The sequence below is a fragment of the Osmia bicornis genome, chromosome 8 (genome assembly GCF_907164935.1).
Source record: "Osmia bicornis bicornis chromosome 8, iOsmBic2.1, whole genome shotgun sequence".
Lineage (NCBI taxonomy): Eukaryota > Metazoa > Arthropoda > Insecta > Hymenoptera > Megachilidae > Osmia > Osmia bicornis.
In genome coordinates, this window is record NC_060223.1 from 2696000 (window position 1) to 2713547 (window position 17548).

Sequence of the window (17548 nt, forward strand, 5' to 3'; positions counted from 1 at the left end):
AGTGAAGGGTAATTTTTCAACTTTTTTATGTGAGCCTATAATAAAAATTTAAAATATGTCTTTCGTGAATCTACGAAATATGTCTTTCGCTTTTTTAAACAATGTCTACACAGCATATAAAAGTTACCGAGTTCAAGAAAAAATTGTTTACAAACACGATACGCGTTATACGTTGCTCGACGAACCGTTACTTATTGTTAGCCGTAACAGCATAAGTACGAATAGGATTTTCAAACTCGATTTTCTCGAAAACTAAACCTTAAACGAAAAAATTTTATTCCATATTTTGTTCTTATTTTTTCATAAGGAACAACCTCGTGCCCGCTTGTATATGTTATTCGGCCGCACCCTATATGTATAGGAAAGAAGTTGCTTACAATCAACTTCTTAAAAGTTAACAACATATTAAAAAATATTTAAAAATGAGCGAAATCGGTGAGGTTGATGAAATATCAATAATTACCAAATGTTTTTCCGCAGATATAAAAGAAACACGTGTCATAACATACTAAAAGGGCATTAAAATCGTTGAAGGACACCTGGGATAGGTTTTTTGTTAGATTCAAGTCCTTCATAACATAGTTGTAGGTTAATGTAATCGGATGTGGCATAATTCAAATTTCAATTATATAAAAAGAATAAAAATATTTTTAAGTACTTACCTCTTTTTGGATGAAATCCTATTACGCTGTAATTTTTCACTGATGTCCTGATATTGGAAGATTCTTTACAGCAAGCCTGTCCAAATATAGGTAGTATCTTAACCTACCCACTTCATATTTTCTTTCTCTTTCTCTAAACACTTTTTTATACATTGCCACGAATGATAAGTGAACTATAATGAGGATAAATCTTTGAACAAATTTCACTTCACCACTCGGTTTACTTCACGCAGCTTGATTGAAGGACTGAACTCAACCTCCCCATTGTTATAAATGCTGCTCTACCGGCTCTACCGCTTGCCGCTTCCCACCAGTGATATAGGTTGAATTGATTTTTTTGCGCATGCGCGACTTTTCGTAACGGTTGACGATTACAGGCATGTATGAAATACACGTGATGGGAGCGCGGACCACAAATTTTGACGGAATTGCACTGATCGTATGCGCTAACACTGGAATTTAATAATATGTAATGTAGATCCAAATGTCACTAAAGAAGCCATTAAAAAACAAAGAGTTCGCGTATTATAATTGTAAATTATATAAAGTTAAACTCATAATGTGAATGTTATATGATATATAATATATTTTATATATTATATATATCTTACTATACTTATTCATTATATATTTGTAATCAATTTATTTAATTTTAATAAACTAGTTCAAAATTTTGAAATAATTCACAAAACATTAAACGCGGGGGCATTATTGGACCTTATTTTATGCGAGTAACTACACCACTGACACTGCGTTTAATACGCATGCGCAAAAAAACAATCCCAACTTTCCATTCCTTCGATTATATACACCAGGGGTGGCTGTGACGCATGCGTCAAACGTGGCGCATTACATCTTTACGCCTATATGTATTTTTATATCATTTCTGACTACTGTAGATTGGTGTTTTAATAAACTGGCGTAAATTAATTAATTTAATTGCGTGATTAAGTTATTCGTTTCCTCTCCTAAGCGAAGCAGATCCTATCCTTATCTCTATTTTTGAACCCTTAACCATAAACGTAAGAAGGTATAAAAAGTGCTCGAGTTATATTGCGCATCTAAACTCGTCTGTGAAAATTTGGTGCATGGTATGCAAAAGTTAGCCACCCCTGATATACGCCAATGCTGTCTAAAGATTCGGCCTCGTGATAGGCTCGTAACAGCTTCTTCGTTGCTCTTGGCCCTTGGTCCTTGGTCTTGTGTTTAAAGATAAGTTTATATACTGTCTACTGATCACAAGAAGTCCCCAGAGAATAACGCAATCTGATTGGTCGCGTCCCTCCTCGTCCCGAAACCGGAAATTCAAAAAATTACGAAACTTTATGTATACGTAAAGGATATCCCCCTAATTAAAACGCAATTTTTTTGCTGCCGGTTTTTAGACTAAGGAGATAAAAATCGCCCTTAAAATTTCGGTCGTCATTTGTTTTTTTTCTTTTTTCCGAACTTCATAAACAAAACTTGTTTATCTTAATGTATAGTGTTTCTTTATGATTGAACCAAAAATATATTATAAAAAATTATAAACAAAAAAGCTTAGAAACTGTTGAAAAGTTCTAATACTTGTTATGAAAATAGGAAATGGTTTTTATTTGATATTATCATTCGCTACATTAAGGGAGAAAACAATATTACAGAATGGTATGTTTTGTTTTTAGTTTATTGTTTGCAAACGGTAACAAATATAAAAAGGTCCTTAAGACAATAATTGTTGTTCTTGATCCCATTTATCATTTTCTTTAATTAAAAGCTCATATTTATTAACATGTTAGCGTCAGCATGCGTGCAAGGGTTGACACGTGGCAGAGTCAATGCATTTGGGGCTTTGACCTGCTTTTCAAGGACTCTAACCGACTTCTCAGGGTTCTTTGGAATATCGATACCCTGAGCCTATGTCTGTTGTAACGACACGATAAGATTAGTCCTGGACCCTGAATACTGAATCCTCCGTGATTCAGCTCGTCTAGCAACAAACCGATGACGATGGGCTTCGGACTTTTCGGACCCAGCACGAAAGGACTTTCCACCCCCGAACCAGCGACTCTGTATATAAGGACCATAACTCCCATTGTACGAGGACAGTTCAGTAAAAGATTTCCAAAGTGCAGCATCGACCTAGTGTTGTTTGAATATTTCCTGTCTACCAATCCTTTGAGCGTGACACTGTGATCGGACTTGGACCTTGGGTCGGCGGTAGTTGATACTTGAGGTGCGACGAATTCTAAGAGTCGCGGATGTTTTGTATATGGCACGGCGATAGAGAGTTCGATCGCCGAGCTTCGAAGAAACGCGCGTGTGGCCGATGACTCAGTCTTGGTGCTGCATGGCGCATGCAGAGAGATAAGGATTCGAAATAAAGGATCTTGCCACGGAGTAGGGAGGGTCTGGGGGCCCTCTGGCAAGAGGACTGTGTCAAAAGACACGGCACTTATCCGAGAACCTTCGATCGATCGTGATCTCTGACAAACATGATTGAATATTATTTGAACAATTACTTTTACATTATATTCTTTTAACATTCGTATCTACTAGTAATTCACATTAACTAAAATCAGTTACTTTTGAATGTAAATAATTTTAATAATTATCTGTTACTTATATACGTTGTGGGTAATTTTTTGCCATACAATAATAACATAACATAAGAATTTAATACCTTATGGTTTGTGTACCCCAGTATCAATCTTTTATTATAAATAGAAACAAAGGACACAGATGCTTTGATTTCATCTTCTACAAGTTCTGCAACTTCTTCGTCAATAGGTGAAAATATTTCGTCCACAAATTCCTTAAAATGTGGTCTAAAGGGATTAATTGGATCAACGGATCAAATCTGGTCTAAACTACTTTTAATTTTGCTCGCTCACCAGAGATTTATGTTTTAATGTTATAAAAATATGCCTGCGCAACTGTAATTATGTAATATATAAACTGTAAATATTTTGATTCAATTTTCATATTACTTATTTGAAAATAAATTTACATTAAATTTATATTTTAACAGATTATAAATTATGTTTCAAAATAATATATAGAATAATTTCCAAATATTGTTATTACAAATATAAATTTTTAAAAATATTTATCATCTTTTATTCCTTGCCGCGTGGGGCGTATACGCGAAACGTAACGTGTACGGAAATTGATCCGGCACGAAATGTATCAATAAATAATCTGTGTAAAGTTAAGAAATTTACATTAAAATATGATTTTATTTAGCAATATTATAAATAATATAGCATTAATACATTATGTAAAATAAAACTGAAATTAGTTTAACAGGGAATAAATGTAATTTTGTGCTTTCTATCAATATACAGCAAGTAATAGTTTTATTCATTTTTCTTTTGTATTCTTGACAACATAACTTATATTAACTTTTCCATAATTTTATTTAAATAACTATTAATTTTATAGTTAACAATAATTTATAATTAAACCTTTTCACTGTTTTTATTATTATGTATGATATTTATACGTATAACATCTACATGTACACGTATTTAACTAAACTAGTTGTACAACAACTAGAGCCTTGTGTTAATAAAAGGAACAAGGGAAACCTCTTAAGCCTGAGGATTACGGAATTTTTCTCCTGCAAATTTAGCAGCTGCTCCTAACTCTTCTTCGATGCGAAGAATCTGATTATATTTGGCCAAACGTTCAGAACGGCAAGGTGCGCCAGTTTTAATCTGACCGGTCGACAGTCCAACGACCAGATCAGCTATAAATGTATCTTCTGTCTCTCCGGAACGATGAGATACCATTGTACCCCAACCAGCACTCTTTGCAAGTTTGTGAGCATTAATAGATTCTGTGACGGTACCTATTTGATTGACTTTCAACAACAGACAGTTACAAGCTTTCTTTTCAATAGCTGTTTGAATTCTGGAACATACAAGAATATGATGTCAGCAATCATGAACAGAAAAACTTTAATCAACATCAACAGTCATCAAAATGTTACCAACATTAAGTAATTATTTCCATTTTATAAACTACATAATTTTGTATGAATTTCTAATTTTATCAAAAATAGCAACATGATTACATTTAAAAGTTTATTACTGTATTAATTCTTTTATCATTATAATTACTAAATATTAAAAATAGAACTTTTACCTTTCGGGATTTGTAACAGTGAGATCATCACCCACTATTTGAATAGGAGTAGAACTAGTGATAGAGGTCCATGAGGCCCAATCATCTTGGTCAAATGGATCCTCAATAGAAACAATTGGGAATTCTTTAACAAACTCTAAGTACAGATTCTTCAAAGCTTGTGGCTCCAAGTATGTGTTTGGATCAGATTTCTCATTTTTAAAATCTAAATCATATTTTCCATTCTTGTGGAACTCAGATGCAGCAACATCCATACCAATTTTTATCTTTCCTTCATATCCAGCAACCTGAAATTTTGTAACGGTTAATAATAATGAAATAGTACAGTATCGAGTAAAGCATGCTTCTCTAGGAAAAATGACATTACAGGATAAGTAAAAATTCTCAAAACCTTCATTTTGATGATATTAATATTAAAAGTGATTTAGAAAAAAAATAACAATTTTTAATTATTAAATACTATAAAATTTAATGTATAGTTAAGACATTGTCATTCTCCCCGTAGCCACCTATAGGTTGGCACGAGAGCCTGAGAGGAGGACATTCTATGGGGAGAGCCAGAAACCTGGGTACTCGCAAACGCGGAAAGCCTAGGGGCGAGAAGTTCATCGCCATATTCCCGAGGAAAACCTACCATGTCCGATATTGTACAATATTTATTACTGACATAAAACAATTTATAATTGAATATTATATATTAAACTATACGGTACGATAATTTAATTATTTAAATTATATTCAATTTAACATCATAATAAATCGAAATCTTCCTCCTATGCAAATTTTGTCTATAAATTAATTAATATAAAAAAAAAGTAACCTGTCAATGTATATAAATATTTCTATATAATGAAATATGAAACTTACTTTTATGGCATCTAAAATTAAGTTCAAAGCTTCTTTGTTCTCTAGGATATTTGGAGCAAAACCACCCTCATCTCCAACAGCTGTAGCATCAAGACCAAACTTCTTCTTAATTCCTGCTTTTAAGTGATGGTAAACTTCACTACCCATTTTCATTGCTTCTGTGAAATTAGCAGCACCAGTAGGTAAAATCATGAACTCCTGCATTGCTAATTTATTTCCAGCATGCGAACCACCATTAATAACATTAAAAGCTGGAACTGGTAAAATAATGTTGGGATTTCCAGCGAGTTCTGCAATATATCTGCAATTATAAAAGGATTAAAAAATTTACTGTATTACTTTGTCACATTCTGTTTTTTGAATCATTAATTTAAATGTAAAAATGAATAAATTTTTATATTAATGCACTGTAAATTTATAAATAAGTATATATAATTATAATAGATAGTATTAATGTTATTTTAATACAATGTTGACAACCAGTTTTGTTATGTTGGGTGCCTTCCAAAATCTGAATACTTGTTATCCACTTATTTTTCAAAACCTGATAACCTATCATCGATCGTATTTTGCATAGGAGTACTCATAATGCATGATCCATGACCAGATAAGTTAATAGGTTTAACTTATAAAGTTTGATAAAATAAGTTTGATCAAATTCTGAAGGGATAATTAACATAATGAGCATTCAGCTTTTGGAAGATGCCTTTTGAAGAGATATTTTCATTTATAAATTAATAATTACGAAAATGTATAATATGTCATATATAAATCACAAGCTTACTCACTTATATAATGGCACTCCTTTTTTAGCAGCTCCTGCTTTACAAACTGCCAATGAAACACCCAAAATTGCATTTGCACCCAGTTTTGACTTATTTGGAGTGCCATCAAGTTTCAAAAGAAAATTATCAATGTCAGTTTGCTGGGTGACCTCCAAATTTGCCTAAATAACAAATGTTTAAATAATAATTATTTAGAGATTACTTTTCTTTTTGTCAATAATAATCTCTTAAAAGTAGTGTAATTAGATTATGTTTTAATATTTTAAAATACCTATTCCATTTATACAATACATATTTCTTAAACATACATAATTTGAAAGTTGATAAAAATATACATGCCAAACTTTTGTAAAAACGTGGATAACTACCTTTAGTAATTCAGGTGTGATGATTTTATTAATGTTATCTACAGCTTTAAAGACAGATTTTCCATGATATTTGGACTTGTCATTATCTCGAAGTTCCAAAGCTTCATGAACACCAGTTGAAGCACCTGACGGTACTGCAGCTCTAAATAGTCCATTTTCAGTTACAAGATCAACCTGTAAATAATATATTTGTATGCTAAAAATATCTAAGATACTTGTTTTATTACTAGCATTAAAATTAAATTTGAGTGCATTAATTGAGTAATATAGTTAAAAGAATCTAGATATGTAAATTAACTGTAACAAAACTTTTGGTACTTATTACATAATTATATTCATCAATTTAACTACTAATTACATATATAATTAAAATATAATTTAACATCTTACCTCTACAGTTGGATTACCACGAGAGTCATAGATTTGACGTGCTTTGATGCTTTGAATCGGCATTTTGTTACCGGTATTAGTACTATATTTGGAAACCAAAAGTCTAAAACAAAAGTATGCACAAATAACAAAATACTTTGATAACAAGTATAAAACATTACTAAATGTAACTTATTTAACATAAATAGAAAGCATAAAAGTAGTAACAATATACTGCTCCCCTTTAACCTTGAATTTGCTATGCTAATTTCAATTTAAGTATCATGAAAGAGTTTCTCTCGATTAAAATAAATAATAGCATATATTATTCAAAAAAGTGTACAATATTTTTTAATATAAGAAGTACTTTAAAAAATATATGAAAATAAAAGTGACAAAGCAATGCTATTTATACTTTAAAAACCAATATAACATACATTTCGTATGCTATATTTTTAGACCAACGTATTCAAAAGTTAAGCATCCTAATTATTTCACAAAAAGATGGATAAAAAATTAAAGTATTATTATATTTTCGAAATAATATACTGTTTGACCTTGTCAAGGTCACTGGAAGAAACGGAAAAAAATTTGAAATAAAATCACGAACCACTAATTCTCTTATCTGAATGATTTACAATACTTGAAACTTGATTCTAATATGCTCGAAATATCACGTGTAATGACCTTACGGTGAAATTTCGGCACCTAATGCATGCGGTACGTGTTACAAACATTTTTCAATAATTCTGAGATAAAAGACACTTCAAAAAATATGCAGATGAATTCTTGATATCTTCAATAATAGGTTAAAATTCTTGGAGTAACGATTTTTTATATAATGAACAAAACTTGAAGAAAATCTGCTCACCTAATGTGACGATCAACAACCTCTCGCAATGTTCGAATCAGAATGAGTGATATTCTGTCCTACAGTTGACCTCGAATCTTGAACAGCGACTGGTATCGATTCTAATCTCACGAATCAATTGCAGAAAGTGAAAATGTTGAATATAACTTCCCCTTCTCGATTATCGATACTACCTTAATTAAACCTGAAAGAACAAATTTAAACTATTTATTGCATTCAACTTTAAATTTTCATACGATTGAATAATAAAATTACGTAATTTATTATGACGTCTATATTCTACATATATATAGTACAAACTTATCCCAAATTTCATTCCGATTGACTACCTTTGCATCATGTTATTCATGCTTTGCGGTAGAATCTGTTTATAAACGCGCGAACATCAAACAGTTCACATTTTGCATTTTGAGTTTAACAATACATAAATTAGTACTCGTGATATAGTCATAATTTTCTTCCCATATACTTTTATAATACATTGCTGTAATTAAAAAATTAAATTATTGTATAAAAAATTATATCTAACAAAAAGGATAATTACTTTTGGAACACAAAATCAATTACAATTATAAATAACAATAAATAACATTATAAGTAATAATGATTAATATTTAATGTTATTGTTTTGCTTTACAATTATTACTTCGGATTTCACTTTATTATATTGCTTTTTTGACAGTATCTTAATATATTCTGTAAATTTTGCAGTAAGCTTAAACCCCAATTTTATAACTATTTAAGTAATTTTACCTTAAAATTTTCTTTCCTTTTTTAAATGATTGTATTGTTGAAAACCATATCTTTAAAGATAAATAATAATCATAAATTATTATAATAATAATAAAGTTTTACTGTAACATTATTACACATGAACATATAAATTCGTATTTAAATTTCTATATGTACATATATTTTCAAGCTATTTAATCTGTAACTATTATTTATTTTCTTCTTTATATGCATTAGTCAATATATTAACTGATAAATGTCTATTGGATTATTTATAACACTTATTTGTAAAATGCATTAGGTATTTTTCATAATCAACAATATTGTTTTTGTTGAAAGTTTATTCAAAAATATGAAAGATATTTAGTTATTATGATACAATTTGTACATGTAAAATTATGTAATACAAAGACTAAAAGAACTGTTTCTTAAAATATAATTTCATGAACAAATTTCGAAACGTATATTTCTATAAAATTAACAGTTGAGAATTACTGTTTTAAGAAAAATATTTTACAAAATTTATTATACATAATATTAATTTCAGTATAGTTACTTAAATAATTTTTTACATTTAATATTGAACTACTTTTATAACTAAATATTACATGTTTTTAAATATAACGATCTTTAATTATATTAACAATTAATTTTTATCGATTCCGGAGTTGTTTTCTTAAAGGCATAAATATCATGAAATTTTTCCATAAATTACATATATTCAGTCGCTTATGAACTGAAGGAGTAGAGATCAAGGTATTTTATACAAAGGCACCCTATATAAGTATTGCAAATCTAAGGAACGTAAAATGAATGTAGTAATTATTCAGAAAACTTAATCAAGTTTATGAAAGGATAATGAATTAACATAATTAAAATTATATTATTAAAAAAATACATTTATATATGTGCAGACATTAAATTATTTCAGTTTTTCGACTACTTAAGCTTTTCTTTATTAATGCCCAATCCTCAAGAATATCTGCATCATTAAGCATATAAACAATGTAAGGCCCTGCAACAGAAACTGCCCTTCTTCTTTCAGTGTGATTTCGGCGTCTTCTACCATTAGAATTTAACCACAAGTCTGCATGAATATCAACATTATTTCTATCTTCCTCTAATCTGCGGATTTTTTCTTGTAAATCATTGTGAATACAATCCCAGATCAGTTCTTTTTCACTTTCAAAATTCTGTAATGCAGCTTGCTCTTCTGCTAAGAATTTGTTTTGTATATTTTGTAATCTATATTGTTTTAATATTCCAGCTACTTCTGTTTTCGTTTTCATATTTTCTTTTAAACGTTCCAAAGGTTTTAAATATTCTTCAGATTTTCCAACTCGAACTTCTCCTAATTTTGTATCTACTTGAGTAATCCTTTCATGGTAAAGTCTGAAAATTGTTTTCAAATTATACATTAGTGTATAATAACAAACTGTGCTTTCCTTCAGAACTTACTTTTATACAACATTTTATTAGAACAAAAAAAAGTTATTACTTACTGTTCTTTAAGAAGAGTAAACTGACGTTCTAGATCTACTAAATTCTCCATACATTCATTTCGCCGCCTTTCACATTCATCTTCATCCATTTCAGAAGAGTCATCACTGTCACTGTGTTCTGCACTGCTATCACACGATGCAGAGCTTTGGTTACTTTCATTACTGTCATGTGACATTTCTTCTCCTTCTGCCTCGGATTCATCTTTAACACTTGGCATCTGTCTACAAATTAAATGGCAAGGAATTAATTACATATTAAATGCATATAAGGATTTTGAAAACATGTCTGAACTTATATAAATTATTGACCCCACTATGTAAACGTTACAGTAACATAACCTCAAATACACTCTTCACATTATCATAGAAGTTCTTATACTTATAACAGTAATAATAAGAAAAAATTACAAAAATATATCACTGCGCTTTAATTAACGTTGTTAAAATATAAAACTTGTTCTGAAAAATAACAATTTCTGCTATAATCGAAAATTCCGGATAATTCTGCTCGTGGTGTATATACAAAAGCAATATACTTGATAATTCTAATAGATAATTGTGTCATTATCTGTATAATATTCAAAAGCATACTTACTGTAAAGTAATTGTTTGTTTTTCTTTTACAAGCAATGTCAGGAATAATAACCGTTGTTATGAAAGAACGTCTGTCACAAGGATACCAAGCTGTACGACGTTTATCGGCTATCAGCGTTGCCAGACGAAGGCTTCAAAATAAGTGACGTCACACACCACGCGGCAATGACTGATACTATTCCGCGATGACGTCATTAAACAGGTGAAACATTTCAAATTAAATAACGTAAAGGTTCTCTAAAATATATGTAAAATTAATAAAATTTAAAAATAAAAAATAATCATAGAGAAGTTACTTATGCACATGATGATTCTGGTAAATTTAAAGGTGAACTTATAGAAAAGGTGCTCCCCCTCCGATTTCGATGATTTTTGAATACAGTTGTAAAATTCGACATTTTAAGCAACTTTTTTTTCAGCTGTAGTACGGTATGACCTATTTATAACAAAACGAAATTTTGGGGAAAGGGGAGAAAACCCTAAACATAAGGTTTTAGCTGCGAATTTTGATTGATTTCTGAGATATTATAAAATTGTGTTTGAACAATACATTGAAATGTGCTTTAGGTTCACATTTCACTACCCTCATTACCAGTTTAGTTAGGTTATTAGGTTAGTTTAGTGTTCCAGCCACCGTAAGGCGGCTGGCCACGCAAGTCAACATTCAAAATTATTGAAATCAGTTAAGTTTGATTTATGACATTATTTTGTCATTATATTGTTATATAGTTAGCGGCAACGGACGTCGTGTTAAACCAAACAAGCGACAGAAGAATGAAAGCGGCTTGCTGTGCGGAATGTTATCGAAGGGTGAAAAATATAATTGCCGGAAACGACGCGGTATTACCCCAGGACACTGGAGTAAATACAGTGTTAAACTCCTGCAGAAACACAGCTAAGTCCTCGGTCAACCACGCTAAACATTGACTTATTAATTTTATTTTGAAATAATTGTTTTACAAAGTTTAGGAGAGCTTTGGTCAAAGTTTACTAATGAAATTGGATCAAGCAGAAACTGAATTAACAGAGATAAAGGAAGGATTTTAAACTAACTTCAAACCGAAAGAACAGAAATGGTGGCAAGGAAAGGGTGAAGGGGAGGAGTATGTGCCCTTAATGCAAGGTCGCGTACTTGAAGTACACAAAGTCGGAGAAACAAAAAACATCGACTTGTTACTTATTTCGACTCATCGAGACGAAATTATGGCGTCTCGTCTCGGGAACCGTCCAACTATAACTCGTGTCATCTATCCAGTGGGACTGACGGGGACGATCTCTGGCCCAGAAGAGCCTAGGTTCTATGTATGTTCACAGACCTTATACATATATCTCCCATTCGATAGGCGTTCAGGTATTATCGCCGTACTCTCCTGCTGGAGTCCTTAGCTTGCCGACAAAGAGCGGCTGATGGTCTTACCTTGTCTTCTCTCTCGGCTAACAGCAGGCAAAATAGGCCAATGCAGTCGCCAGCCCTTAATTTATATCCGTTCGTTGCTATCCGCGGCCGCCGTAATCAACGATCTCGTCATCAAGAATGAATTTGGCGTTTGCCGTGCTCGCGTTCCGCGTCTCCGTTTGCGCATCGTGTCTCTGCCTCCCGCGATAGCCTATAATTGACACTGATCTATAGATCAGTGATAATTGACTTTTCTCGAAATTGTCTGGATAATTCCAGACCGGGTCGTTTTCGCGAAGTTTCTTTTTTTCCGTTGTTACAATGTCTAAAAAATGAAGAAATACGTGTGAAAAGGCAGTCGGCAATAAGTCGCGCAAAATGTCACACATAAGCGATCATGGCAAGAAATTATTTAAACAAATAATGTAAAAAGAATTAGTCCAGTCAAGTAGTTTAAAAATATTATAAAATGTCTTAAATTTACAAATACGTTTTATTTTTCACAGAAATTTTAATTTAAATGATAAATGGTAATTATTTTTTTCACATGACGAGTATGTATATGTACGCGTCATTCACAGCCAGGGGGTTAAATATTTGCCAAAATTTGGTTTCCTTTTTATACAAAAATAAGAAGTAACAAATAAAATATGATGTGTGTTAAAAAGCTGTGATGTCCATACGGTTTGATTTTCAAGCAAATTAGAAGAGGTACTATTGGTACATACTTACTTACACATATACATACATACCAACATACATATATACATATGTATGTATGTATAATATAGTGTATGTACATATGTAAATACACACTGTATGCATAGAATTGAATACTATACACATAAATACAAACATATGTAAAAATATACTAACGATATATACAAAATTATATTACATGTGTACAGACTTAAATTTACATTAATTGTCTGTAAGGTTACTGTAACTCTGATCAGTTTTATCTGGTAGTAAAATGCCAGTGACATCTTGTAGTACAATTTATGTTGAACGATACATGTTTGAATTGTACAATTCCAACATTCCGTCAGGAATTTCATATGTAACGCAATTTTTATTTTTATTTTTTAAATGTAATTTGATTCGCATAACTGCACTTATCATGGCAGGTTTTAATCTGTTTCTTTCTTTCGTTTTAATTTTTGTGACTAGTGAAAAAAATCTCTCTACATCGGCGTTCGAGTGTGGTAACGTCAAACATAAATGTGCTACACTTGAAATATTGTAAAAAATTTGGTTGCCAACAGAATCGGTGATCTTGCTGACTGAATTCCAAAATCGTGGAATGTCTAATTTTAACAATTTTTGCTTTTCTTCTTGTGAAAAATAAAACGGCATTAAACGCCATTCATTTGCCACACGAGTGCTCCGAAATTTAGACTTAAATTTATTTATAATACAATCTATCTGATTCTTATGCTTTGTTAGGTCCAAGGTTACTACCGGATCCAAGAACTCTAATGAATATAAAAATTGTTCCTTCAATGGAAATCTCTTTACCGCATTTTCAAAAGAACACTGGTAGAATTTTCTAATATTTCTATAAAATTCAACAATTTTGTCATTACTGTCTGCGCAATTCATGTTTCTGATTTCGTTTATTGTGATGGCAGCTTCACTACCAATGAAAATGTCTTCAAGAGGAAGCAAATTGTTTTCGTCATAAATGTTGGCGTTTTGCACATTTGTTTCGACACACTGTGGTTGCAAGAAATTACTCCCCAAAAGCCTCAAAAATCGAACACACTCTCCTATCAAGCGATGTACCAAAATTATGGATGACTGAAAAGTTGTATTAAAATGGGTGAATATTTGTAATATGTAATTTAGAAACTGCAGATATGCCTTCGTGTAAAGACAGTTGAAGCAATCGAAAATTCTGATGGTAGTGTTCGATTTATCCTCAATGACGGCCTCTGCAAACACAGTAAACAAAACTGTCCATTGATCTAGCACAACTTCGATGCATTCTGATAATGCCAGCCATCGAGTTATAGCAGGATGAATAACTTTTTTTCGTGCAGCTTTCATTAACTGTTGGGTGTTTTCTAACACAGTTTGCCTTTTTGAACTTTTAGAAAAGTAGGATGGAATTGCATGAAGAAACTGCTCAATATAATGTGGAAGGCAATCCGTTGCATGACATGCAATTAAATGCATAGTGTGAAAAGTGCATGGGAAGACAGAAACTTCCTCGTTATCTTCTAATAAATGAGAAATTAACAAGTTCTGCCTACCCAACATCACATTTGCATTATCAACGCCGATACCAACTATATTTGTTACAGATAAGTTATGCTTTTCTAATGAGCACAGAAAGCATTTATATAGATTTTCTGCCGTATCATCCATGACACGCAAATAATCTAACAAATATGTTTGTATGTGTCCTTCGTGCACATATCTAACTAATATACATAAATTTTTTGTTCCCGAAATATCAGTACTTTCATCTACTATAACAGAAAATACCTTGTTCTGTAAGATTATAGACATTTCAGAAACAATATATTTGTTTAGAACATTTTTTATTATTGCGCTAATTTTCGTTCTTTTGAAAAATATGTTTTTTCCTATTGGCGAATCAGGTACTGCAATTATGTTAGCGAAATGTTCAATCGAATGGAAGCTTCGACTATGCTCAATAATGTCCAAACAGAATCGTAATTCAGCTTTTTTAATATCGTTCTGAAAAGTGATGACCTGTACATCTTCTGTTGTAGCATCTTCTTCTTCTAGTCCTCTCTTTTGCATACTTATAGTGTGCACAATGGTCTTCATATGTTTAAGGAGGTCACTTTTTCCGGCTGTGAACGTACTGTTGCAAACGACACACTTAGCTTTATATGGATTGTCGCACTTTTTTAACCACGATGCAAATTTTGAATCTTGCAACCAAGCATCTCGAAATTTTTGCCTTGCAAAAGTTTTTTTCGGAGGAGGCGCAGAAAACATGCTGCCTATTCATAAAATATTCATTATTAGTTGGTTTCAAATGTTATAATAATGCATTTCTGAAAACTTATTCCTTTTTAAATGTGAACCAATGCAACGGTATTAAACATGTGCCTTACCTGATTCATTGTCTACATCCAAGATTTTAATAGCTGAACTTGGACCAAAAACAGCCATACCACTATCATTGCCTGTTTATAAAATATTCATTATTAGTTAATATTAAATGTTGTAACAATGCATTTTGATAAGTTTGCAGCTTTATAATTTAAGAAACTCTTGTATTTACTAAAAATCATTCCTTTCTAAATGTGAACAGATGCAACTGTATTAAACATGTCTTAACTACCTGATTCATTGTCTACATCCAAGGATTTAGTAGCTGAACTTGAGCCAGAAACAGCCATACCGCTATCACTGCCTGTTCATAAAATATTCATTATCAGTTAATATTAAATGTTATAATAATCCATTTTGATAAGCTTACAGCTTTATAGTTTAAGAAACACTTGTATCTACTAAAAATCATTCCTTTTTATATATGAAGAAATGCAACAGTATTAAACACATACCTTACCTGATTCATTGTCTACATCCAAGGTTTTAGTAGTTGAACTTGGGCCAGGAACAGCCATATCGCTATCACTATCTATTCATAAAATATTCATTATTATTTAATTATTGTTATTATAATAATGCATTCTAAATAAATTCAAAAGAATATTGATTAAAAGAAGAAATAATTATGAAAATGAAATATAATATAGTACACGTGAAATTAGGAGGAGTTTGTCATTAGTTTGTGGATTCGAATTTCTTTCATTTTCCTATTTCGAAACAATATACGAGATAACATATTTGTGAAAGTATGTCAGAGGCCGAGTTTTCGTTCATGCTGTGCATTTCAGTCCATTACAGTCCTCATTGGTTCTTGCACGCTTCGTAGTGCGCAAACATTCTTGTTCGTATACACGTTACGATGTAACATATTGTCGAGTTCACCAGAGTCCATAACAGTCCATAGCTGCGACGCGCAGGTTGGAATATAGTGGGGGAACTTAGCGAGCCTCGAACTCCCACTCCGTTAGTCGCTTAAATCGCGAGTTTAATATATAGGGTGAAACAATAGTACGGTTGAATAAGAAGAATACAGAATGATACACGCGAGTAAAAAACCGTGCTATCCGCTATACATTCCAAACGATCCACTTTCGCGTAGGTGCACAGCGTGGAGGCGCCTCAGCGACGCTGTGCGCAAGCGTATGGGAGTTAGAGTATCGCCAATCAAGGCGAAGATGCGCACGAAAGAACGAAAACTGGTCTTTTCGCAGTTATGGACTCTGGTGAACTGCACTGTAAAATACTAACTACATATCACTAGGTAATCACCACGTGGTGTGCACAACAGTGCACAAGTCGTATTAGTACAGGGTGATTCTCTCGCTACGCAAGACAAAAGTCGTGCCGCACAACGAAACCCCTGCTTTTCCGTTTCTTGTCTTCGTCTCAGCCATAAACATACACAGAGCAGTTTTGAGTCTGGCGATATGGACCCTGTGTCTTTTTACCCGCAAAAACAGCAGGGTTCGATTGTGCGGCACGGCTTTTGTCTTGCGAGGCGAGAAAATCACACTGTATATGGAGGCACGGAGGGTTCAGAAGTTAATCAGTGTACATTTTCGGTATCAAAACCACCGATAAATGAAACAGTTTAATAATTATCTCCGTTCACATACTTTGTAACTTGTTAGACTGATTAACTTTTGAGCCCTCCATGTATAGCTTTACATGACGTGTGTGTCGTCACTTGGCCTTTATTATAGAGCCTTCATCTGGCAACGGTGATATACGGTAGATATACACTTATATTTTTCAAAAAATGATTTTTTTAACGATAATATTGATATAAAAGTATTAAGTATTTGTCTTACCTGACTTCCTCTTCATTTTGCAACTTCAAAATTAAATAAAACTATTAAAAAAATAGCGCTAATCCGTTACTTCACAATTCACCTTATACTACATCAAACAAAAATTCAAATTGTAGTGGCGGGATAGCGTGATTAACCGACGTTAACTGTTGTGCTTCTCCGTCACTTCTTATTACGTTACATAGGCTTCATATGGCCATGTCGCCCTATTTCTGGCTTTCGGCAACGCTGGTATCTATGGAGCAGCGTTGCCAGAAATAGGGCGAACATGTCCACATAAAGCCTTATATGACATTTAAAGAGTAGTAGAGGGAAATGGTTGTGGTTATGGTTGTGTCGGTAAAGACGTTATTTAAATCTATACTAAACCAAA

At 32.2% G+C, this 17548-nt stretch overlaps 3 protein-coding genes across 7 annotated transcripts; all 3 read right to left on the reverse strand.

Moving 5' to 3' along the window:
* Nucleotides 1-3980: 3980 nt before the first annotated feature.
* Nucleotides 3981-8274, reverse strand: LOC114881041 (enolase). The gene is made up of 7 exons (XM_029197649.2): nt 8048-8274; nt 7198-7300; nt 6808-6981; nt 6443-6600; nt 5655-5955; nt 4788-5074; nt 3981-4553 (listed from the first exon to the last, which is right to left on the reverse strand). The coding sequence occupies exons 2-7, from the start codon at nt 7258-7260 to the stop codon at nt 4232-4234; spliced, it is 1305 nt and encodes a 434-aa protein (XP_029053482.1). The 5' UTR covers nt 7261-7300; nt 8048-8274; the 3' UTR covers nt 3981-4231.
* Nucleotides 8275-9604: 1330 nt separating this feature from the next.
* On the reverse strand, nt 9605-11044 carry LOC114881038 (breast cancer metastasis-suppressor 1-like protein). The gene is made up of 3 exons (XM_029197642.2): nt 10877-11044; nt 10282-10503; nt 9605-10171 (listed from the first exon to the last, which is right to left on the reverse strand). The coding sequence occupies exons 2-3, from the start codon at nt 10497-10499 to the stop codon at nt 9697-9699; spliced, it is 693 nt and encodes a 230-aa protein (XP_029053475.1). The 5' UTR covers nt 10500-10503; nt 10877-11044; the 3' UTR covers nt 9605-9696.
* Nucleotides 11045-12745: 1701 nt separating this feature from the next.
* Nucleotides 12746-16862, reverse strand: LOC114881039. 5 transcript variants are annotated; one of them, XM_029197644.2, is made up of 5 exons: nt 16613-16862; nt 15822-15893; nt 15594-15665; nt 15364-15435; nt 12746-15249 (listed from the first exon to the last, which is right to left on the reverse strand). In XM_029197644.2, the coding sequence occupies exons 2-5, from the start codon at nt 15877-15879 to the stop codon at nt 13271-13273; spliced, it is 2181 nt and encodes a 726-aa protein (XP_029053477.2). In that variant the 5' UTR covers nt 15880-15893; nt 16613-16862; the 3' UTR covers nt 12746-13270. The 5 variants fall into 5 exon arrangements, with proteins under 5 accessions (XP_029053477.2, XP_029053478.2, XP_029053476.2 ...); XM_029197645.2 differs by lacking the exon at nt 16613-16862 and adding an exon at nt 16017-16479 and having other exon boundaries at nt 15822-15889; XM_029197643.2 differs by lacking the exon at nt 16613-16862 and adding an exon at nt 16017-16479.
* Between the last annotated feature and the right edge of the window lie 686 nt (nt 16863-17548).